We start from the raw sequence: 26416 nt of genomic DNA, 5'->3' as shown, positions 1-26416 counted from the left end.
TATTCCTGATTTAGGGAATTGGTTGGAATTCAAATTCTGCTATAATTACTTACTCGTTTCAGTTTCCAACTCTTCACGTTTTCCAGTCCTTTCTTGTCCAACTGATTTCTTTGAGTGACGCGGCGGAATTGCAGTACATGTCACACTATATGTTTTGCAACGCACCAGAAAAGGGGAAGTTATACACCACTAACGGGACTTACCCGCCGTCAACAGATGACGTAATACCAACTATTCTAGACGAAGAACCAAAGGTCATTTTTCATTGACGAGAGAATAAAAAAGGGGGGTTATCAAAATGGCGATAATTATGGATTCCCCTGCAGTTAGTTTACTTAGTTCAAATGATTAACTTTCTAATTAAGAACGATTGTATATTATACTGGTAGATGGGTGAAGAACTTTTGATGGGGCCTTTACTTACTCGCTTGGCCAGTCAATTTAGTAATTACGCTATTAGACCCACGTACAAAGTGGATGGTGATAAATGCGGGGAAACCCCGATGCTATTGCAGCGAAAAGATAGTATATAGGCGCGTGTTTACAGCATTATCATGAACTGACATGGTGTAATATATGAATAATGAACACGGGGGGTAACCCCCAAAACGTTTTCGTTCTTTCCCCCTTTTTTGGCTTGCCCTAAGTAATATTAGATTTAGGCCTAAATCTGTCATTGGGTCGAGATGGATCGATGAGCCTGTAATGGTGAGGCTCAGTGTGAAGTTAATATAACTTAGGGGATGTGTCTGATCATGTAGTCTATATGGGGACGTGCAATAATGATATAGCCCTCCGGAGTTATGTATGGATGTTACTATGTCAGGTGACTGGGGCACATGCATGTATGTATATGTAAATAGAGTTCGTTTAGTTTCGTCTATCTCTGCAATTAAATTACAATGATATCCAATTGTTGGTAAATCGTTTTATAGCAATCAGGCAACGGGACCAGAAATAAGAGAACTGTTCGAGTCAATGTCCCTTACGAAGTAAAACAATGATATAAATATTTAAATAGAGAAAGAACCCCCACCCCCCCCCCAAAAAAAATGCAAGAACTATACTTTAACGTAATGCAATGTCACGTTAATGATTTTCGTGTGTTTATCTGTTAGCATATATAGGAACTCCTAGTACAGTCACTGCGGAATTGTGTTGTAGCAATTCACTTTTTTTCAGTCGCATTGATGAAATTATCTTATATATTTTGGCAATTTTATGACATCGTAGTTAAGATGTTGTTATGTATTTATTTATTTTTAATTTGTACAGCAACCATCACGTCATTGGGTGACTAGAGCATTGATATATCATTTTGAAGGTATATGTACATGTATATAAACTTTAAACAGTATATAAAACAAAAAACAAAACCCGATCTATTAATAAATAAAACCAACGTTTTCGTAATAAATGTTGTCATATGGGTATCTCTAAGTATATAAAAATAGCCCTAAGATATGTTAGAAAAATTACATTAAGGTCTCTCATGCTGAAACCGTGAACAATCCATTTTACTGATATACGCTCAAATAATATTCTCTCACTGACACGTACAAAGGCCTATGACTTCGCACAACGTCTATGTCTGGATATGATCTGGAAGGCCAGTACCTGCTCCAAAGACTCTTTTATGAAATATATTAGCAACCCTTAACATTTGGAAACGTTTGGGACTAATATTTGGTGACATCCTATAGGATAAACACCAAAGTTATACCGTACGATGTAACATGCTACATGGGCAGTGTACATCTAACCCATAATAAAGATCTATATATATATAGCGTGGCTGTATCAATTTGACAGTGAACTGACGACGGAATGATAAATCTTCTATAATCAGTCTATTTAGGCCTAAAATAATGCAAAATCTTACCTTCTGTATAATTCTATGTCACAACAGGCAAAGTATGGCCGAAGTTTTGGCGTCATATTGAATCTGAAAGAGTGAGAAATATAGTTCTTCTCTGGTAGGGTAGGCGGGTAGCCTTCATACTACCTGAATATAAATATTATATGCGGTGTGGTTCCTTCACTGTGTCGATGAACAAACTTACATCTAGATATATATATATATATATATATATACAAACGTACAGCACGATATTATACCGCCGTCAGAGAGGGCTAAGCCGCTAACGAAACACACCCCCATTGAACTATTTGACACGGAAGCAAAACAATGTGGTGGCCACAAAGGTTGTCCGAATTTCTGTGGACCGCGGTTTATATCTCCAGCGGTATACTATTAGAATTAACCATATCTTCAAAATATTATCTCAGGTTTGTAGAATATTTTGGTCTGCGACGATCCAAGATAACAATTCTCACCGGTAGAATCTGCACTTCTGTTCCGCTAAAAAGCAAACTCACTTCCTCTTTGGTCCCTTAGAACTACCGCAAAATTATTTCCTTAAGTCCCCCCCTAACTGAAAATATAGCCTTTACTACCTGGAATTAGAATATGACCTTTCTTGTTTCGGGAAAATCACCGAATGTGAAATAGCTAACCTTCCAAATGCAGGAACGTATAATTTATGGCGCGAATATTTTTTAAAGTGTTCTTGTCCCTCAAGTATAACTGAAGAACCAAATTTACTAAGTAGGCCAAACGAATTAACAGCCCACAACGTCTTCGGATTAAACAGTAGGACCGTTTAAGTTAGGAAACGTCACCCAATATAGAGTCTGTGCACGTCTATCTATCCCAGTCATGGGCGCAGATCCTCCATGGTGGGGACAGCTGGACGTGTCCCCACCAACTTTTTCAGTGGTGGGGACATGATGTACCGTGTCCCCACCAATTTGTCTTTAACAAACGCTGCATTTCAAATTCCCCTCTATTGAACTTTGGCACAGTTTGATCCAGCATTGTGCAAATGACATGCAGCAGTTCTCATTTTATTATATTTATCCACAGTTGTTAAATATAGGACGGAAATTACATTTGCGGCAGTCTATAATTGTTTTCTGGGAGAGGACCCCAGACCCATCGTATACAAAAGTCTACTTGGATTATTTGTCCCCTGATTTTTATCTGCATTGGCGCCCATGTATTTCCCCAAACAAACTTTCTAAGCCATGAGCTTAAGGAAGTTTGGGAGCATCACTGGGTCTGGGAAGTGTTATTTCCGGCGATCTGGGAGGTATATTTGCCAAGAAAAAATGTGTACGCTACGCGCGAACCCATGGTCGCGCTCCGCTTAGATAGTATCAGAGAACAGACACGCGTCCCCACCATTACCTAAAACTGATCTGCGCCCATGATCCCAGTCCCCTTACATCGAGACTGTAACCGTGTTATCTCGCAGGTGTTACATCACACGTGATATAACGAGTCCCGTCGAAGAGGAACAGATAGTAAAACTTGATCTTTGTCAAAGGACGAACAGTCGCCTACACTGCGCAACTATTATCATACAGATACTGCGCATATATCATGAGAGAAATGGGCTTTGAAAGCAATGTTTTAAGAACATGACACAACATATCTACCTTAAAGGGTGTGAAGACTCGCGCACAAAGAAACCTCTCACGCCGGTAATCTGACCTAGTTTCGGATGAGGTGTAACAGAAGTGTTAGACACCACCATCGATCCCAGAAAATACACACACACACAGCTTGCTACCGTCGGTAGTTAGACACTAGTGTACAGTCAATACATATAGTTACGGTCAATACCTACAACACAGTGTACATAGCAGCAATGGTCATCTCAGCTCCAGATAAAAGATAACAAGGTATCACATTTCATTACTGTCTGCATTTTATAGCGACAACAAGAAAACTTCACTTGCAAGCAACGGCAAGTTAAATTTTTCAGAGCGCGGCACGCGGTTTGGGGCGAGTCTTCGATGCCTTTAAATAATTTTAGCTTGAACATTTCACTCACGCCAGCGATCAAAACGGACGCTACGCGAGCATTACGGAGTCGTGGTGGAATCTGATCCTCATTGAATTATTGCAATCTTTCATTCGATTGAAAGTTCGGTTTTCTGACGTCATATGCACAAGTTTGTACATAAAACTGTACGGAATTCACGTAAACTGTATAATGTGTATGGTAAATACTGGCGGGAATGCATTCGTCCTATGCCACAGTATCCGAAATGAACGATGCTGTATGTTCTTTCAGGGCCACCGTATTTTTAAGCACTCGGTTCTGTTTATAGCTCCATGGTTTGCTAGAATTATTAGAATAACCACGGAACTCCATCGGATATCATAAAATAAACCGCACGACACAACCTTTGAACCGTGAGCTATGTATGGAGAAGTTTAACTGCCGTGCGTTTACCAGACAATAATGTAGCTTGTAATGTGTTGAGCAATACTCAACGTGAACTCTCAGTTATTAGAGCAGTTTCTTACGAATTGTCACCAATATGGATTTAAGCCGATCGCCGGAACTTGCATTAGCGAAAATGAATGTACGTATAACGAAAAGAAAATCACTCACTTATGTGAAACTAAAACAGTTCAGCGTTTCCATACTCTCTCAAAATGTTGTTCTTAGTCAAAATCAGAAGGCCAATTTTTTTTTTTTTTCATGACCAAATTGTCTATGAGAATCATATTCAACCGTAAGACCGCACACAATATATTTATGTGGATTTTATATATCATCTAGCAAGTTCATTCATGCTTTACTTTAGAATGATGTATTTACTATTATTTCCTTTGATTTTTTGTTTTTACCAAATTCTTAGGCGTTCACATTAATGATAATTTAACTTGGCAGCACCACATTGATTATGTGTGTAGCAAAGGTTCTATAATGGCATCGGTATTCACAACCGTTTGAGATTTAACTTGCTCAAAAGAAGTCTCCAATTATGTGTATAATGCGTTATCCTAATTGACTTATCGTACCTCAGCTCTGCCTGGGACCCTCAACGACTCTCCATCGCGAATACAGAAACTTCAGGTTCTTCAAAAAAGGGGCCGTGCGTCACGTAACAATGTGCTTCGCTTATTCACACAGTTATCCTCTTCGTTTCTTGTAACTCAATTTCCACAATGTTTATGACTTCAATAGTCATGAAATTGCAACTTTATGTTCCCATTTGGCAATTCGGCGTTACCTAAGTGTTTCAACCTCTTTTTCTTGTGTACTCTCAGATTAACGTGAGTCACTGCCAGATTAATGTATGTCGTCCAGTTACAGAGTTGTTGACAATTAACAATTCATAATCATGGACGTTAAATATGAATGTGAGAGACTGACTTCGGTCAGCTTGCGGCTTTGATAAGCCAATTAGGCTTCTTCGCGAGTTCCTGCTTGCAGGAGGATCTAATATACATACATATACATACATACTCGATATTCCGCACAAAACCAAAGTACTAGATTCAGTAACTCTCTCTCAGTACTTCAGTTTATTCGAATTCCATTCAGCATTGTTCAACTTAGGTCTTAAGAAGACCTGGAATTCTTTGAGTGTCTGTAGACATACCATTGCTAAGATCATAACTTGTTACAAAGCTCTTTTGTTATCTAAGTATTTTTACGTTTCTTGTCTTTCATTCCATCTTAATGTTGTAGTTGTAGCCTGGTTCGTAGTGATGTGGCTACATGATATGGTGGGCGGCAGTGTGGTGGGGGAGGGTGGGGGGTGGGTCTGATTTGCCTTCTTACTATGTCAGTTCTTTCTCCGTCCTAGGTTTTCTTTCTTTTCCTGCTCTCCGAAGACATTCACGAGTTTTGTTCTTTAAACATTCTAGCCTATCAATGAATTGTCTTCCCACTGTATGTTTTACTCTTTTTGATGTAATAACTATTTCATATAATTTTTTTTTATTATTCTTGTCAATATTTATTTTTCAGTCTTCTGTTGACTCTAATCCGTTTTGTAATATTTGATTGTTACCATTGTGTAATTGAAATAAATTTGAAAAAAAAAGAAGCTATGTGGTTATCGTATTTACAACATTGTCAGCCTTCGACATCTGGTGACCTCAAATGACCTTCGACCACTCCAAAAGTCAATAGGAATTTCTTGTACTTCTTATAAGGCACTTCAGAAAGGGAAAGGGGAAGGGGGGGGGGGTAGGGCGGGCTGAGATATATTCGTCCCTAGGCCTCGTCACCACTGCTGTCAGTAAACACGTTTATCTGTCACTCCAGGGAGAAGGTCACTCATGCCGGTTTGTCCCTAGTTTAAGTTTCAGAAAATTGACCAACGCCCTCCATTTATATGACTATTCATGACACGACAGAGGTTCTCAGCCAGTTGGGACAATTTCCTAATACTAATACCTCTCGAAACTGTACTCCAATATCATGCTTCTAAGCACTGGTACTGACAGTACAAACAGTTCCTAACCTTGATGTGATAGAAACATGATATTCATACTGCTCGTACTGACAATACGAGTGCTCTGGAAGCGGGACATTACATTACAGTATAGGTAAAAATTGTCCCAACTGGGTGAGGTTCTACCCTCTGTTACGAATTCGATTTTTTGAGGAGGGGTGGGCAACAAAATTAGCTGCTTAGATGCAAAATTCGTGATATCATTTCCATCAGTTTAACTACAATTGCCAGTGTGTATTGTTTCTCTGGACTACAGCTGTTTTTGATTAATTTCACATTTACAAACATAATTACTTTGATTACAGGAAAGACAGAAATATCTTTATAATGATTAATGAGAGCCATTTATTCATATCAATGAAACTGATTGTTTTTTTTTGTGAATTAGTTGTAACCGATTAAATACTTTTACCATTTCATCAAAATTACTTAGAATTTACAGGTGAATGTCTCATAAAATTGTTTAGAAAACTGCCAACAATGTAAGCTATTTCAAGAGGAATGTGTTATTTCAGAATGTCACCCAGACACCTCCACATGACCCCCCCCCCTTCCCAGCCATGTGGAATCTTGCGTGCTGCCAATGAAAGAAGAAGCACCCACAAGGAAACTAGTTTCAAAGCATTACCCCTCTCCTTAATATTGGCTCCTAAAAATATGGAATATTGTTATTCACCCACCAACCACCACCTTTTTCACTCTACCGACTTTTTTCATTTTCATAATACCTTTTATTTATCAGAAAAATATAGCATAATAATCTTAACGTTTTACGACTCTCCAGTCGGCCGTCTCACTAAAAACAAAAGAAACACACTTTTTTTTTATGTAATTTGGGACTGATGACGGACCGAGGGGATATTTTGGGAGTAAAGTATGACTGATTTTTTTTATTATCAACTATTGAATCTCTTCTGATGAAAGCAAGGCACATTTGTTACATTCAACGCTACAAACAATTTTCCTTCTTTATTTAATTCTTCAAAGGAACCACCCCCCTCCCCCCCCCCCCAAATCCAAGCTCTTAAAGTCATTATAACTACTTTCTCACACAAAAGGAAGAGTACATTGAAAATTCCTACTATTCACAAAACTTAAATTTATCTAACAAAATATTTGGCAAGCTAGTAAAAGAGTAGAAAAAGAATAGTAAAAGAGAATATTAAAAAAAGTTAATCACCGTTTTGATCCCAACCAGTTGAACTTCTGTCCTAACTACACAAAAAAACATTAATGTGGATAATGGATACGAAGAGGCTGCTCGTGTTGATAAAAACATCTTTTTGAGCCTTGTTCGACTTCCAGTGATACACAATGTCAACTTTCAATGCTACACAACTATGATGTTTAATAGACAATATTGACTTTAGTGGTTATTCAGTTTCGACTCCAGATTCTCTACCCTGTAAAAACTGCATAATAATTTAGTAGATTTTCTCGATGATTCAAGAATCTTTTTGAAACGTATGTAATACTATCAGGAGAATTGTTCAAAAGCAGTGAAAGATTTATCATTTGAAACGCATTACCCACTCACTATTTACATATGATTCTGTTCGTGGGCTTGCGACGATGTCTCCTTACAAAGCAAGACAATGAAATGCAACCCAGATGATGATTCACTCTTCAATTTAAAACCCTATTATGTTTTCTGTTCTCACACCTAAGCCTTTGGAAGAACAACTCAAGGACGTCGCCACGGAATTCAAGATGACTGTATTGAGGTTGGGTTCGAATGGAAAACCCATTTTTTCTCATTTCTATCTGAGATAGGAACAGTAACATACAGACTGAATAGAGTTTTCTGTGGGTAATAATAGTGTAATTCTGACTGTCTGGTAATGCATTAACAGCTAATATCTGATGGTGGACAAAGCATTCTGGAATAGACAAATTTGGAATTAAAAAAAAATAGATTGAAAAAGAATGCAATTTTCTCCACAAGAAACGGTAAACAGAAAGACTAAACCGAATATTGCGCCGTCGACATCTTCATATTTTACCAAAACAACAAGGGCGCCATCATCATGGATCCCACGACTGCACCCGCCACAAAACCGTCATTCCGGTAATTACGGTTTTCTTGCACGACGACGGTGGTTTGTCCCTGTTGATCTGCATCAAACAAAGAGAGAAAACAAACCAAGATCAGACTTTGACAGATCTTAAAATACTCTGTAAATGCTTGAGGCACTGAGATGGCACACAAGGGCATGAATAAAATAGGCCTTGACCGGCTACTGGTACCAAAAAAAAAGGAAACTTGGATAAAACATCCCTGTCGGAGGGACCTGCAGTGAAATTTATCCCCGTATGTGCAGTGAATGCACAATCGGCTTGCTTCTGCGACATGTTCTATTCCAAGTATCAACTTCTGGGAGGCGACCTTTCTTATCCAACCACTGCTTTCATCACTGCCTTCGCAGTTGTCATGGTAACATTGGTTAATACTCAGTAGTAAGGATTCGACTTGGGGAACAGACAATGATATGTATTTTATGTAAAACGGCTATGGCCTTTCCTATCCAACCACTGATTTCATCACTGTCTTTGCAGTTGTCATGGCAACATTGGTTAATACTCAGTAGTAAGGATTCGACTTGGGGCTAACAGACAATGATATGTATTTTATGTTAAAATGGCTATGGCCTTTCCTATCCAACCCCTGATTTCATCACTGCCTTCGCAGTTGTCATGGTAACATTGGTTAATACTCAGCAGTAAGGATTTGACTTGGGGCAAACTAACAGACAATGATATGCATTTTATGTTAAAATGGCGACCTACAATTGGGGTCAATGGGAACCTTTCTGCAGATTTATGAATATTTACAAGTGTTCAATATCCGGTCAGGAAACCAGACGAAAAGCTTGCAGTTGTCTGTGTAGCCTATTACTGTGATACTGTGACGTCAAATGGAGATAGTATCCATGCTTCACTACCAAAGTTGGAAACTCACAATTGTGTGTTAAGTACGGTTACTGTCCGAGTTCAGTTACAAAACAAATCTTGACTTTTATGCCAGAGCCTACTATGAAGATTGATAATGTTACACATGCACTAAGTATTGCAGTGTAGAAGCTCCAAGCCCAATCAGAAAAATAGCTGTCATGTAAATTAACAGCCATATGTACTCAACACGCACTGAATTCAATGAAACAGATGTTTGCTCAGATGTATAAAAGGGGCTTGACATGTTTCCTGTTGGCATTTTGCAGTAGATATTAGCAACTCAGCAGTTTTGGTAATAACACTTTTTTGTTCTCTTACAATCTACTTCTTTAACCGTTCTGGTATGATTCAACCAAATTACCGTTGGTGTTGGTGGGCGTTTATCTGCGACAGAGTATGTACACTGAATTAGAATAATAGAAATTTCTCTAAACAAGAGGGTTGATAAAGACACTTCTGAAAAGTTAGTTTAAGCCTTAGGCAATCTGCTAATTATTCTCATAGATCGGTGACTTTAGCTTTGAATTGCTTGCGAACATGCGTTCAATAAAAGGTAAAATAACAATTGAACCAATCAAAGGTATAACAATGGGATTCATGAGATCATACAATATATTTTTAGTGGTTCATTTTTTTTCATGCCGACCTTTTTGTTCATAATCTACTGAAGAATCTAAGGCTCCGTTTTACAAACACCTTTGTCAAAAGTAAGCAAATATTTGCACAACTGGCAAATCAGGGTGACACAAGACAAAAATTCTTCCCCTGATCAACAAATCATTAAATATTGTATAGTGATACTTACTAGGGTTGGCAGGGTACGTGGTTGTTTGCCCGTTGGTCGTATACACTGTGGTGTTTCCTCCAACGCCATAGTAAGTCTGCCCTGGGTAAGAATATACCGCGGTCTGTCTTGGGTAGCCTCTTCGACCATTCCTGTACACGGTGGTATGCACCACCTGCTGGGTAGGGGTGTAGCATGGTGGTGGGGCAGCTGCAGGGGGTGCATGCTGAGGGTATGTCTGTGGATATTGCTGGGGGTAGGATTGTGGGTTGGCAGCTGGATAGGCTGGGGGGTTGGGATTCTGTGCAGGAGGAGGAGGTCCCTGTGGGGGTGGACCAGTTGCTGAATAAACTGGGGGTTGCTGTGGCACGGGTTGACTGGGAGCGTTGGATCTTCCTCTGACCTGAGAAAGAGAATGTGTGGTATTTAAATAACAAACTCAGTTTAAAATCTTAATTTTAAAGCAATTAATTCACTTATCATGAATAACGATTTTGAAGTGACGATTTTCTTAAGGATTGCTATATGTTTACTTGGCAGATTCAAGGACTTTACCATCTCCATAAATGCTCAAACACATATACTGTGGCAAGTGCAATTCAGTGAATCCCGACCAAGTGTTGAAACTATTCAACAACAACCGTTTCTACACTCATTCCTTCAATATCAAAGATCACTAAAGAATCTGAGGTCGAACAGAACCTCTAAAGCCCCCGCCCCTCCCCCATACCACTTTTTTTTATATTTTGCAATTCTAGATTTGTTCATATCACATTTTTGTCCCACTACAATCATAATGCAAGAAGAAAGAATGAAAATATGAACACTGAACAATTTTTCATTCTCTGCTTAACTTCTTTTAAAGACTTAAAAATTTGATATATCATTTAATAAACTCACAATGGAACCACACTGATATAAGGGGTCAATTCAATTCATCCAACTTTATTTCAATCTCTTTTGATGAAAATATACAGTGTATTCGTAAGATAAAATAGATAAATGGAGTATAAAAACAAGAAGCTCAATGGAGCTTTTGTACGTTGACACCCCTAAGCAGAATGTAATAGAAAATATTTAGCATAAATATTAATAACATAAATAAGAAGGACAAAGCAGTTACTTTGGTTAATAACCATACTCTTTAAAGTTTTTGTAAGATCTGCCTTCTGCACAGCAGTAAGTTATACGTAATAGCATGACATGATTTTGGATTGTTTGAATATTCATTAAATGCTTTGTATAATAAATGTTCAGCTATTTCGCATGGCTTCTCAGTAGTAAGGTTTTGCATTTATCTTTCCAAGCTTGTTCTGTGTCTTGTGTTAAAGCAAAACAGGTCTCTAATTATATGTCTTTTTACTCTGTTGGTTACAAACCTTCGGTAAAGTTTACGTTTCAATGAATTATAAATATATCTCTGTTCTGAACCCTTGACTTATAGTTTAAAGTGTTTTAAAGTTTTCCTTGTCCATGGATTAGCTTAAAACTAAAACCTCATCCAGCAAATAAACAGAAATTCTAACTAAAACTGGCAACCGAGCAAATGAGACAAAAGTGACTCATTTATTCACTAAAAGTTGTAGAAAAATGTTATTGAGTTTCAACAGTTTCGTAAGTGAAATTTTATGGGAAGATATATTCTGCAGGATGAGAGCAGTATCCATGGTTGCATTAAAGAGTGTGAAGACTCGCGCAAAAAGAAACGTCTGATGCCGGTAATCTGACCTAGTTTTGAATGAGGTGTAACAGAAGTGTTAGATGCCACCATCAATCCCAGAAATTACACACACAGAGCTTGCTACCATCGGTAATTAGACACTAGTGCACAGCCAGTACATACAACTGCGGTCAATACCTACAGCACAGTGTACAAACAATACAGTGATGGACATCTCAGGTCCAGCTAAAGATAACAAGGTATCAAGTTTCATTACTGTACTGTCTGCATTTTGTAGCGACACGAACAAAACGTCACTTGCAAGCAACGGAAAGTTAACTTTTTCATATGGCCGCACGCGGTTTGGGGCGAGTCTTCAATGCATTTAAGAGGTATCTTGCTCGATTCAATACTCACATTCATGTTTTTGACCTCTACCATGGCAGTTTTCCAGGCTGCTGCATCATCTGGGCTATCAGCACAGAAGAAGAGATTACCACTTGATGTTTGAAACTCCAAGAGGCAGCCCATGGTCCTGTCAGTTGGTGCATTTGTGTTCAAGACCTCGACACCGACCTACAAGAGTAGAATACCGTAAAACAGGAGTGAATTTATTGCGAAAAAAGTTTACTTTATAGAACCTCAACAAGAGGTAACAAGAGTAAAAACACTGTAAAACATTAATGAATCTTTTATAAGGATTTCTTGTATTGGACTTCAACACTGACCTACCAGAGTAGAATATGGTAAAACATGAGTGACTTTATTGAAAAACAGTTCACTTTATAGAACCCTCAACAACAGGTTACAAGAGTAAAACCACTGTAAAACATTAATGAATCTTTCGTAAGGATTTTTTTTCCGTATTGGAATTCAAGACTGACCTACCAGAGTAGAATATGGTAAAATATGAGTGAATTTATTGAAAAACAGTTCACTTTGTAGAACCCTCCACAACAGGTAACAAGCAAAAATACACTTTAAAACATTAATGAATCTTTCGTAAGCAGTTTTTTTTCAGTATGGGACTTCAACACTGACCTACCAGAGTAGAATATGATAAAATATGAATGAATAAATTGAAAAACAGTTCACTTTATAGAACCTCAACAACAGGTAAAAAGCGTAAAAACACTGTAAAACATTAATGAATCTTTCGTAAGCAGTTTTTTTGCCTATAGGACTTTCAACACTGACCAACCAAAGTAGAATATGGTAAAACAGGAGTGAATTTATTGAAAAAGTTAATTTTGTAGAAACATCAACAATTTAGGTGACAGAGTAAAATATTGTTCAACTGAAAGAATCGATGGCCAACAGGGTCCTCAACAGGGAACCTCAAACACTGAAAAGAAATGATTAGTAAGGTTACATGATATAGTCCAATGATGACATATTGGATAATTGATCAAAAGTTAGCGCCGCAATTTACTTTTAACGATATATCTACCTTGATAAAGTTGAGGTTGGTGGGAAGATGAAGGGAGCCCTCAGCATTTCTACGATTTTCATCTGGAAAATAAGAGAACCCGCCATCCATGTAGAGGACACAGTATTGTCGTTTCCATCTCTTGAAGACTTCAGCTGTAAAAAGGGAAATTATGAAAGACAAGATTCAGAAATAGTTGGATTTCCTGAAATTAATTCCATCAAATTTGAAAGCCGGTTGGCTTTGTGATTCCTTGCTGTACAATTTGCTGAAAATTCCAAATAACTATCTGACTAATGTTGAGCAAGTGAGTTTAAATTTGTCCAAGAATAATGTGAGAACCAGAAAAGATCAGAGATGTTCAGCTCTCATTTGTAGCACTCCCTTGTGGGAATCAACCATTTAATCCACTGGTAAGGATTTTTACAGTGTAGATTTTTTTTATGTTTCACAATCCAGAAAGAACAGTCTTCAAATGTGAAATATTGACACATAGATGAATATAAATAAGAGGACATTTTCTGCTACCAATTTGGAGCTAGCAAATCAGCTCTGCCATCTTGCAACCATCCCTTTTATAATTGTTATTGATGACCGAGAGCTCTACATTACATTGTTTATACACTGTGAAGTATTGTCACAGCTTACTGCTAAAACAAAAGTCATCTAGAATAAAATATAAAGTAAATGGCAATCCCCCCCCCCCCCCCTCCCACTATTTTGAGATAACCTGTTGACCCCTTGAAGCTCAGTGAATGAAACTGATAAGGGCCTGGCAAATGTGTGAAAGCAAGACTACTAACTTGTTGACAGATTTTTATTTCCTGGATAACTTTATGCTTTGTTGAAGACCTATAGAGCCCCTTCCCAAAACTAAACTGAATTTGATCAATATATGTTCACCAAATGAAAAATCAGAGCATTGGAAATTCACAGATTAATTGTAGCTTTAAATTTGGAGTTATCATGTTTTAAAGGGTATTCAAACTTTGACCCCTATTGACCTCATTTAACCTACACCAATTTCATAGGGTTCTTGTTCTCACCAAGCTGGATCTACATACTAAGCATGAAGTTAAATAACGATGTTCTTCATGACTTTGACTGAATGTTGACAGCCAATGACCTTTGACCTACACCAATTTCAATAGGGTTCTGTGGATCTGCATACAATGTATGAAGTTCAACAAACTATTTGAGTTTTCATGTTTACAAAGTTTCAGACTTTGTTGACTCTGTTGACCCCAAATGACCACTGAATTTCATAAAAAAAAAACATTAGGGTTTTTGTACTCAATAAGACAGATCCACATAGATTCCTTCTGCCTCCAACAAGAGAAGAGTCTTGCAATTAACTTACCAGTTTTTCAATTCTGAGGGAAACTCCCCCACCTCCCTCCACCTGCTCTTATTATGCTTGCCCTTATTCCTATGTTAGTGCTATCAATAATAATCATGAAGTTAGTCCAAACTCCTAAAATTTAAAAACTTGTATTCAATTCCCAGGATTAAACAGATAACGGAGGGAGGTGTTTCTTCCCTCGATGCCTGGAATCCTATACAAACAGGGCAAGAATTAAGCAACAGCAGACTGTCATTGTGTGCCCATACCAGTCACCGTTAAAAATCACTGTTAACGATGGCAACATCTACCATGGTCCTTAATTAAGTAAAGTTGCCCAAGGTGCCCTCATAATGATCTTGTTAATTCAGTATCTACTTATTGCTTGGAAATTTGAGAATATAATAAAATGAAAAGTCTTGGAGACAAAAAGTGAAACATTCAGGTTTTGTGTCATTCCTATACCAGTTTACTTGTACTTTTAACAAATAAAAATATTATGGTGCCATTTCTAAAATTTTGGAAAATTGCCTTGGTGACTGGTACCTTTTGAAAGCTGCAAAGTTGCTGTGGTGATCTGACATTCAATGAAAAGTCAAGGCAATACTCCCCTCTTGCCTCCCCTCCATCCCCCCCCAAAATAAAAATTTCCCCTGCACATGTCGATCCTTAATTGAAGCCTTATTTACAATATTGTCTCAAACATGTCTAGACTGAAGACTGGCTTACATTGTCTCTGCATCCACCCCAACTTCACCGGTTCTGTCATATTTAGATGATATCTGTAAGGTAGAAAAGTGAAAAAGGCCATGTTTGTTACAGAGCTAGGCAGTGTCTACAGTATATAGTTGGAATTGGTAACTTTATAAATAAATAAATGCCCCGTTGGAAACAGATTCAGACTGTGAGTGGAATTTCAAAACATACATAAAATTGGCTATATAGGCCTGACTAAGATAACAGGTTACTGTTCAAGGTAACTGGAGAGGCATTATAACACCCAGAAACCATGTTAGTCTTTATACTGCAGATAAACATCAACAAGACAGTTTCTGTGACAGAAATATCCTTTACCAACATTTATTTAATAATTAATAAATTGAATAATTAAAATAATTAAAACATAAGTAAGGGACATGAGTCAATCTCATAATAATTTGGCAGGTTGATTGGATATTGCACTGCATTCCACCAGATGAATTTCATGCCCACCACTCAGTTGTGGTAGGGTATCAAACCAAGTTCAAAGCACAACTAAGTTAAACTGGCTACTAGTATTACTAAGTACCATGCTAGGTTTCAGTTACTAGCTAAGCCTAACATTAGCCTAATGTAGTGTAGGACTAATGTTAGGCCAACTCTCTAACTTAGCTAAGCCTAAGTCAAGCTAGTTAGTAGGCCTAGCCTAAAGTTATGCCTAACGTTAAATTTATCTAGGCTAGGCCTAATGCTCTAACTTTCTATGACACCGACTTTTGTAACTTACTGAAACGAAACACCACTCGGACCAAAGCAAGGGTGATTTGTAATCAATCGAGTTTTTAGTTAATAATTAACGGGAAGTTTGTAAGACTACGAGTCGTGCGCTGGTGTCAGAGTTCCTTTACAAAATTTTCGTATGCACAGTGCACGGTGTTGTATGTACTGTGTATGTAATTTACTAGTAAATATGCGTTTGCGATGTAAACGTATCGATGTAACTGGTCATGTGACATATGATGACGTAAACCAAAACAAAACAAACCGCAGTGTTTCTATTTTTAGAATGTTGGTAATTCCCGACCAGTGAAACCAACGATAGGATTCATATGTCAAATTTCACTTTTCTCTGAAACTTTATTTGCCATATTTGAGTTTTATTGACTTGAGAACGGAAACCACGGTTTGAGACACAAGAAAATACTTTGTTCAGATTTTATGAAGTTTGAGTTGGAGGATAAGTAGGCATGTATCGATGAACATTATCGATTTAATAAATAGATTCAGGTACAAATGGAATTCTGGGATTGAGCATCTTTCGATATCACAATTACTTTGTAACCTCTAAGTTGCCCTAACTCTAAAAGAACATTGGTTGATCCTTAAGCCCCCCAAAAAACTATTTTTACAAAGTTTTAACCCTCTAAGACTAAGTTCAAATTTCTATTATCTATTGAAACATTCGTTCAGACAATATTAAGCTGCCAGATACTATCCACTTTCATAAACCAAAAAATCAAAGAGAGAAATGCAGAAAAGAATGAAAGTTAAAACTTAAGGCATGTGTCAATTACATGTACCATATTCAGGTGCGTATCCAGGGGGGGCGTTGGGGGCGCGCGCCCCCCGGGTAAGAAAAAGAGGAGAGAAAAAAAAGAGAAGAAAAAAGGAAAAAAGAGGGGAAAAAAGAGGAGGAGAGGAAGGAAGGGAAAAGAAAAAGAAGAAAGAGAGAAAAAGGAGAAAAGGAGGGAGTAAAAGAAAAACGCGAAGACACTGGGGAGAGAAAGAGGAACAGTGACATCATTACAGCGCTGAAGGGTAGCCAGTGACGGATCAATGATTTCGTAAAAGTGTGACTCACCCTACCCCTTACACCAACAACTCCATTTTTTGACGTTTCCATTTTCCTCTCTCACTAATGATCTATATATGTACTATATATGGTCTATCATAACGCGTGTGTAGAATTGTGCTATGAAACCAACTGTGGCTGGTCTCTAACTCGACCGTGTCGTCGGGGAACATGACGCATTTTGGAATGTGGGCGACCGCCCGCCCCCCCCCCCCCATTCAGCACTTTTTCAAATGATATCGCTATGTAATTTCAAAATAGAAAGTGCTTAGAGGCAACTTACAAGGCCTGGGAAGTGTCATTTCCAGCGATCTGGGAGACATTTTCGGCCAAAATTTGCTTGTACGCTTCGCGCTAACAAATGGTCCTGGGTAGTGCCATTTCCAGCGATCTGGGAGGCATTTTCGGCCAAAATTTTCTTGTACGCTTCGCGCCAACCTATGGTGGCGCTACGCTTAGATAATTTGCCTACAGGCTTCGCCCCTCCCTTGGCAAATTCCTCGCTACGCGCCTGTTCGAATTTGTAACGCAAACAGCAGATATCACATCATATCAGTGAGCATGAAAATGGCGTTCCAGGATGAAAAGCCTCAAAACTGTCCGACTTGCCTGAAAAACTAACCAAAAATTTTCGCGCGCAAAGCGCGCGTTCAACGTGTTCATGTCAATATCATATAAGCAAGCATCGGTTATTACATCGCATGCCATCATGTACCGTACGGTCCGTTCAAATTGCGCAGTATTTCGCGGGATGCTAATGTAAACAACGACATGTCTCATGTAGATGTATAAAAAGCATGGAGGTCCAATTATGTCAAAACTCTCTTTTACATTAGTAATGGCGAATTAGGGGCTGCACCCCCGCCGCGCAGTGGCGGAGCGTCCATACGATCGAGGGGGGTGGATGCCCCCCCTGACGGACTCAAATGGACTGCTGGCGCCTTTTTCAGCTCTTTACCACTTTTTACTTATTCTAGATTATTGACTTTTTTATTGCGCTCTCATCTACTTATTGACATTTGTCACATTTTCTTGGTGTAATTTGGCGATGACACCTTATTCTTCGTTTATCTGCAAATTAGCCAGGCCCGGAAAGGGTCATTTCCGGCGATCTAGGGAGTATCTTTATTCAAAAATTTTCTGTACGCTACGCGCCAACCAGTGGTGGCGCTCCGCTTAGATAGTGTCGAAAGCGCTCCTACAGACCATTCTCGCCACTCCTGACCAATACCCCTAGCTCCGCCACTGCCGCCGCGCCTCCTACGCCTATGTGTGTAGTGTTCGCTTTCGGAAATATCTGCTATTTTTTCATTTCCTTCAACCAAGTTTTATAATAGCCGTTATAACAGGTTTTAATGTTTGTACACCAATAAATTAACTGTGTCTGAATTTTCAACAATTTCTGACCAACATTCTCCATCACACTTCCCTCTACTCGTGCAATTTTGACCGGTCTGTTAGGGGTTCAAGGAAGTTTTTCTATATTGGTTGTCCATAGATGAAATTTTGTACAACATTATGGGTATGTTTTGAAGTGAGTTTATTCACGAGAAATGTGAATTTTCAAATTCTGAACAAATATGGGGCTTAAAACCTTGAAAAGTGGGGTTGACGGGTATTGTGGGCCGCGACGTAGAATCACCTACAAAAGCAAAGACCCACAGGAGATGCCATCAGGTCGAACATGATGTGTGCCGGGTTGACAAACTTCAAAAAGGTTATGGATGGAAAAAAAAAAACTATTAGGAAATACCTGGTTCTCAGGCAAAAACATGTACATCTGGCTGGTCATTTCAAGCCCGAGAAGTGCCATTTCCGGTGATCTGGGGGGGGTTTCAAAACAAGAAATTTTCTTGTACGCTGCGCGCCAACCGATGGTGGCGCTCCGCTTAGATAGTAATTCGCGCCCCCCGGGTTTGAAAATCTTGGATACGCGCCTGATATTGGTAAGCATACCCTTCCACCTAGTATCCTTACAGGCTACGAACTGTTACAATGGGAGTCAGCCAAGTACCCGATATCAACTACCTTCTATAAATAACCATCTTTGTTGCAGACAGTTCGAATTAATCCATGTCTGCTATTTTCGACCAAGGTTCCTTTAACCGACTATTTAATTTCTGCTGAAAGCTGTTTGTGAATATGCATACAAACGAACCATTAGTTCCTTGAAAAACTTTTTGAATCAACTTGTATCCTTTGCGGTTTAGATTCCCTTTCTATTACACACCTATTTCAAACTCACTGATTCGGCTAAGAACATAGGCGTTACTTTCTATACTACATATGCGTTCAAGCGTCATATCTCTAACACTTGCCATTCGATAAACTGTTTCCTTCGTAAAAAGAACCACATCAGGAAATATCTTACTGAAAAGTCGTGCAGGACTATCAGTTATCCATGATGTAATGACTGCCAGACTACATTATGCTAATTCAATTTGTGTATGGCTGGCCAGACAATCAATCACCTACAATTACTTCAACATACCCAGAATACTGCAGCTAGAATTATTACACGGTCCAAGAAGTTTGACCATATCAAGGAGTGTTAGCTCAGAGGGTAATGCCGGTGCCTTCCAATCATAAGGTCCCCGGTTCGAGTCACTCCACGTTTAAAATATGTCGTCCAGTTAGAGAGTTGTTGACAATTCATAATCATAGACGTTAAATATGAATGTAAGAGACTGACTTCGCTTGTGGCTTTGATAAGCCGTCGCGAATTCCTGCTTGCAGTAGGATCTAAAATACATACATACATATCACACCCATTCTTCGTCGACTACATTGGTTACCAGTGTCCTACAGGATAGACTTTAACATCCTCCTGATCACTTGAATAGAGTATCAACAACATAGGAACCAAACTGCTCTCGTTTCCCGTGTATTTTAGAAATTCAAACCTGTATATTTCTGGTTAAGCAAGAATTTAACAGATTTTCCAAAACAATCTGAAATTTTATCTCGTAGATTAGTTATAGACGCCAAGGTTTAATCGAAATTGTGTCACAGTTTGTTCGTTTTCTATTTCATTGTTTCACTTTCTTCCTTTAGTTAAATTTCGTTTTTATTATTTGTTTCGATGGTCACTATTTTGATATTACAAAAACACCTTTTTTTTCTCTAGTGTCCATCATATATATGTACTGTTATTTTGTATGCCAAACATCTGTAATGTTTGTGTTCATGTGAAACAATAATTTCCAATTGAAAAATGGAATTGAAGTTTATTGTTTAATGTGAGGATGTGCACAGGTTCAACCACGGGTCGCAACTGATATTTTATGTGTGACTGGAAGTTGATATTTTTAGGTGGTGATTGTAGGAGGGGAGGGGGGGGGTATGGGGAGAGAAGCTTGCCTCTTCAAGGTATGAACACAAGAAAGAGAGAGAAGTAAATAATTTGATTTCCATTTTCTTTCATTCTTGTTACTATCATCATCTTCATACATACAGGAATACAATTTGTTTAACAGGAGATGCGACTGAATCACACATAATGATTACATGATAGGGATAAAAAGCAACTGAAACCACTAAAGCTATAAAACAAAAATCCTGTAATGATCATTAAAAATAAGTATACAATAACCACAAAAAAAAAAAAAAAAATCATGAATTTGTGTCATTGTTTATGTTACAAGAAAAAAAAATTGAAAGGAACCAGAACGGAGAGTTAATTACAGAAAATCTGACTCATTATTTCAAAATAACTAATCATTTGTTATTTTACTCAAATTCTTATAGAGGTGGTCGTAGTAATAGTACTACGACTGTAACAATACCTGACAGATAACAGTTTATATGGTACCATCAAAATACCAATATGGCTGCCAATATGCCAATACCAATATGGCTGCTGTCAAGTCACAAAGTGATGCAACCACTGAACTCAAAGGAACAGACTCTAGATAATTAACCACTGGGGGAACGCAAAAGTCGGACATGACTTTTGAATGACGGACTCACTGTGTTGTCCAGATATCACATTGAAAGTCAGTCATTACAAGAGTCGATGTTTCTGTGTCCACGTTGCAAAATTAAAACATCACTTTAGTCAAAAATTTGAGAGTTGATATGTCATTTATAGGTCAAGCTTTTACTTAAATTTCTGTTTTCGGGATATTTACTTTGAAATATAATTTTAATATCTGAAATAATCCTTTGAAGCTAAATTGATGATGTCCTGGGCTTTCTACATCAATTAATTACAAACATTAATCCATTGTTTTATTCATTAATATCACACCTACAAAGAATGTTTTCTTTACCCTTTACATAAACGACAAAGCTACCAAAGACGTAATGAAACAACATATCCATGACAAATTTGTAGTGTATTGTACAGTTGTGGCTGTTTTGTTTATATTGACCTTTGTATTGCATTGGGGAAACAAATGCATAACTCTGTAAGTTAGACTACGTAGTCCAGCCGTTTTGACTGAGGAGCCTCTGATGTTTAACAGGGTACTTTGAATTTGTTTTTCTTTTCAAACATTAATGGTGGTAAGGTAACATACACTGGCAAAAGTGGTTTTTGACAGATAGAGAAATTAATCTTGTGCCTAAAGTCATCTTTTAATTACAAAATATCCTTGTCAAGACCTCAAATCAAATATTAGTCAATTTGTTTATGACTTGGAATTATTAAAAGAAGCTCATGAACATGAACATATTCTAGAATATTTTTCCTGGTGTAGCCTTCATATATATGGCAATACTGTGAATAAAGCTTTATTGTCATTTAGTAACAGAATCAGCGATACAGAACACATGAATCACCACCAGCAGTTTGTATTCTTTTACATTTCATGATACAGAGAGAAGAAAAAAACAGAAAAAAAAACAAGGGCAAACCTACAAAGCTCTAAAAACCATCATTTTGATAACTTTGATATAAAGCTACTTCTTCTCATGGCAGTATAAGATTTTTAAAATATTTCTAAAAGTGACATCTTTTTTTTCTTTATCACTTGTAGTAAAATGTAGTGAAGTAGCTAATAATGTATTTCTAGCAGATCATTCTAGCATATTTTAGTGTACCTTTAATGGACAAGTCACCTAGATGCATTTCTGCTATGATATGTAACATAATTTACTGCTATGTAACAGACTTAAAATTTCCACTAAATATTTGGAGAAAACAAATTAAACTGGTCCTTTTTTTGGGTGAATTATATTCGTACAGCCTTTGATTGGCTGCAGTCACCTGTTCTAACTGTTCAAACCATTTCATTTGGTTGTTATGGTTTTATGCGATTTTAAAATTTACGAAGTCAAAGAGAACCCTTCGACACCAAAGTCACATATGAAAGAGGACAAATTTCTTGATGAGGAAAAAGAAAATCTCCCTCCTGTAACGGATAAGGTCAATATTTGTTTATTCTTCCTGCGCGTTAGTTTTGAGCCAAATGAAACCATGAATGATGTGATAGCTAGAGGCGGTATCCCAGGGTCACTAAAACCCATTTCACAGCTGCTACAAGATCTCACTCAATTCACATACTTAGATATTAATATATTTATCTCCAATGTTTTTATACAAAATGCAAATCACAATTTTTAATATTCTTAATACAAGAGAAATCAACTGAACACTGACAATCCATCGTACCTCAGTGACCTATGCAAAATCTTTCTTTTAATACTATCTTAACTTTTCATATAAATCTTGACATTTAGGGAAACACAAGATATATCAAATGCCAAGAATTTTTTGTCTTTCTCAAAGTAAGCGAAATAAATGGTGACCTTGGAAATGCAACAGAAAACAAAGGCTGGGATTCAAGTGTTTTCTTAAATAAAATGAAAACATATTTAAATATTTTCTCATGGTTGACTAAAACAATTGAAAGATTTTCTTTACCAAAGAATGAAAAGATACTAATTTATGGCAGTTTAAATAGCATTTCAGCAAACACTTATCTGGGCAGTGTGTATAACACTGACTCTGATAAGCCTAGGCTAAAATATCTGCATACAAGAAATATGTTAGGCTACTGTGTGTAACTTTCAAACCAAATTTTCTGTTTGTTACTTATACAAAACTGCTTGTTTTTTCTACATTTTAAGAGAGACAATTTGTAACATCTAAACTCTAATAAATGCTACTTATTCAAATTATTTTATCAAACTGCCCCAGAAATAAGATTGGAGAAGAGGATTGAAGGATCCTCTGCTATCTCAAATGCTAATGGAGGAACACTATTCATACCAATGGAATAAAACTGCACTGTAATCAACTAAGGTCTTTCCATCTGTATCAAGCAAAAAGAAGTTCATATCACATCATACTCAGTACTAGCGTACCTCTCTCTTCACCATGTAAACCTCTCAAAACCAAAGAATAAGAGATAAGGAATACAAACTAGAGAAAAATCATTGCCATGAAATCATTAACATATGGGAGCTTAATCAGACCCAGGTGTATGAGAATTACCTCTGGTCAGCTCTCAGTCTTTATAGCAAAGAATTCTCCATTTATCTGGCAGTTACAGAGTTGTTTGTATGTTGGCTTTAAATACCTACAAAAATGACCTAGGTAAGTAATATCTTTTAGTCTTTGTTATCAGATGGAAGTCGTGGCTTAGTTTTTGCAGACGATCAACACAGATAGAATTTCTCCCTCACTCTCTCCTTCTGTCCATCAAATCAACAGCAGCAGTTGTATCCTTTACTTGTATCTTGTAAGATTATTTCTACCCACTCCAAATTATTAAAACTACCAAACGACAGGAGCAAGAGCTCCTTTCGTAGGTGAACTAAATCCAAGTTAACTATCATTAAGAATAGATTACTACTTATATGATATTAAGGAAAAGGCATATCTAGGCAATCTAAATTGAGTTACCTTATTTGTAATTGTAATATTTCCAAAAACATCATATATAAATAAATAAGAAGAAAAATTACCTCAATATATATGCCAAGTTTTAAACTTTTCAGTTCATAATAATAATTAGTCTTTCATATTTTTAAAGCAATTTATTCTTTTTCTCTTGAAGATTGCTCACAGCATTGCAACTGTAGTTTGACAGATGCTCTAAAAAACATCATACAGCACTGAATATTCATAAAACATTGTGTAAAAGGAGTGATATGATTGGCTCAATCTGCTGCCAAGTAAGAACTGTACAGCTGGTTCATAGCAATGAGACAATGATGCACAAGAATGAATGACGACAACTGCAGATTCTCGCATTCTCTTTGTTTGCAAACAGCAAAAGTTAAATAATCCATTTAGCAAGTTATCCAGGTATGTCCACTCTAAATATTTTTAGGAAGCCATTCCCTGCACAAAGCATTTTCTTGGTCCACAAAGAAAACAACAAAGGCCCCCCCACCCCCCAACAAAGAAAAAACTATTTATATCCAATTAATGGGTTGATCCCATTTGGAAATCTTGTAGTGAAGCTCATTCTTAAGTTTTGCTGTTCTCATACTCTTATGGTCTGATACAGCACTCTCAACCGATTGCATTCTAGAAAAAAAGCATTCCTATGAACGGCAAAATATTCCGCATTTACTTGCAACTGGGCTTTGAAATTTAAACTAGGTCTCTACTACCATCAAACAGTTTGGAAATTCTTCTATTTCATCTTCTGCTTGTACTCCACAGTCTTAATATACTCACGAGAGTTTTTGTACTCAAAACCATATCCTTGTACTCAAAACCATATCCTTGTACTCAAAACCGTATCCTTGTACTCAAAACCGTATTCTTGTACTCAAAACCATATCTTTGTACTCAAAACCGTATCCTTGTACTCAATGGTACTTATTGTCTTTCCTTTCACCAATTCTCCTGAGTTTTAGACATCTGGTACATCCAGTAGAACAAACACTTTACACGAGCTCCTAACCACGTACTCCATTAAGTCTGTTCACAGAGTTCGTATCTCCATTCACACCTGTGTCATTTACTCACAACACAACTCCACTCATTTGTGACCATTAAAACTCACAGTTTTACAGTTAACATGTAAAGCAAGTTTTCGGGGTACCACATAGTAAGTCGGTACTCCATTTAAGAAGAGCAGCATCCGTGACGAGGTGGTAGTTCCAAGTGCCACCAGTAAGTAAGAAGGCCTAGCTTTGGACTATAGAAATGAGGAGAAGCCTTCAGCTCCCTGGTATCAATAAAACCCCCCTGTTGACAGCCACCACTGGAGGTTGGTAGAGACCTCCCCGCGGTTACTATGGGTATCAATACACCCAGCTGACGGGTACCCATTGAGGGGTGGTACAGATCTCCTCCATGGCATGCTCCAGGGTCCTGATGGTCTCATCAATGTCATTATTGTAGATAGTGAGGTCAAAGAAATGTCCATAGGCCTGCGAGAGTAATTCAGACTCTTTGGCTAATCTTTCCAAACTTGGATCCTAGAGTGGATGAAAATAAAATTAAAATAAAAGATATCAAAAATAAATAGAGGAATTCAATTCAATTCAAATTTATTTCCAACCGACAATGTTCAAAGAATTTACAGTGTTATGGTCAAAAAAAGAGACTTAAAACTTGATAAATCGTTGAGGGGATTACACAAGGAAGCTACTAAAAGCTTGTAGGATGTGAATCCCCCTTTACACAGAAAAAAGAAAAAGTGAACATTTGCCAACAATTGGAGGTGGGGGGGGGGGAATGTGGTGTTGGGGAGGGGCTGCAGGGATACATATGACAGTAGTATTTGGAGCAAGCTATTCTTGTTCTATAAGGTTAGTGTCTAGGCACCTTTCTTATACTGTTCGGTGACCTCGCAGGTGTTAACAGACGGTGGGTAATGCGAAGGCTACAGGAATGAAAAGATGTTACATGCAACTGATTTCTTATAAAGACTTACGTGAGGGCCATTCATACTGCTGAGGGCCGGTGCTGCGATGAACACCACAAATGGTGCAAACTGGGCACAGCGTAACACCTTTAATGCCTGTAACAAGAAGAGGAAGATAAGACGTGTGTAAGGCTTATACCAATTCAGGGTTGGAGACTCTTTTTACCTTCAAAGGTCAATCTGTCACTTCTTGGTGAGAATTAAGGTCTGGAGATGAAAAGTATCAAGCTTGTTCTTTCCCTCAGCTGCTACCCTGCTGACACCCCCCCCCCACCCATCCCAGGGGCACGTTCCTCAACCTATCAACCCTCCAGTCTGCAGCATCATACCTAAGGTTCTATGCCCCCTGTTGTGTACTACTCTACCCTTTTAAAACCCCTCTTCTTTTTCTATGCTGTTACTCCACCCCCCCCCCCCATCCAGCTGCCGTTTCTGCACCCCATGAACCCTCCACTCTGCAGGACCTACCTGAGGTTCTACATCCAAGATGGCTATGAGTCCCCTGTTGTGTACTACTCTACCCTTTTAAAACCCCTCTTCTTT

General features: G+C 37.9%; 2 protein-coding genes and 1 long non-coding RNA gene across 10 annotated transcripts in view; 1 reads left to right on the top strand and 2 right to left on the bottom strand.

Moving 5' to 3' along the window:
- The window catches only part of LOC139974691 (uncharacterized), a 38752-nt gene extending 31077 nt beyond the window's left edge, over positions 1-7675 (top strand). For all 7 annotated transcript variants that reach the window (XR_011795532.1, XR_011795529.1, XR_011795531.1 and 4 more), the window contains one exon: positions 63-7675. This is a non-coding gene — a long non-coding RNA (uncharacterized lncRNA). The remainder of the gene's footprint in view (positions 1-62) is intronic.
- LOC139974690 (uncharacterized) lies at positions 6713-16157 on the bottom strand. Its single transcript, XM_071981979.1, has 6 exons — positions 15978-16157; positions 15221-15273; positions 13171-13304; positions 12138-12296; positions 10082-10463; positions 6713-8439 (listed from the first exon to the last, which is right to left on the bottom strand). The coding sequence occupies exons 2-6, from the start codon at positions 15258-15260 to the stop codon at positions 8324-8326; spliced, it is 831 nt and encodes a 276-aa protein (XP_071838080.1). The 5' UTR covers positions 15261-15273; positions 15978-16157; the 3' UTR covers positions 6713-8323.
- A 4284-nt stretch (positions 16158-20441) lies between these two features.
- LOC139975202 (peripheral plasma membrane protein CASK-like) overlaps positions 20442-26416 on the bottom strand; it is a 116260-nt gene continuing 110285 nt past the window's right edge. For both annotated transcript variants that reach the window (XM_071982897.1, XM_071982898.1), the window contains exons 21-22: positions 25883-25969; positions 20442-25424 (exon numbers count right to left, since the gene is read on the bottom strand). In XM_071982897.1, the coding sequence (XP_071838998.1) occupies positions 25248-25424; positions 25883-25969 (264 nt within the window). In that variant the 3' untranslated portion in view covers positions 20442-25247. The remainder of the gene's footprint in view (positions 25425-25882; positions 25970-26416) is intronic.

This window comes from Apostichopus japonicus, chromosome 10, assembly GCF_037975245.1.
Source record: "Apostichopus japonicus isolate 1M-3 chromosome 10, ASM3797524v1, whole genome shotgun sequence".
NCBI classification, from domain to species: Eukaryota; Metazoa; Echinodermata; class Holothuroidea; order Aspidochirotida; family Stichopodidae; genus Apostichopus; species Apostichopus japonicus.
This window is presented reverse-complemented; position numbering and strand designations above follow the sequence as displayed.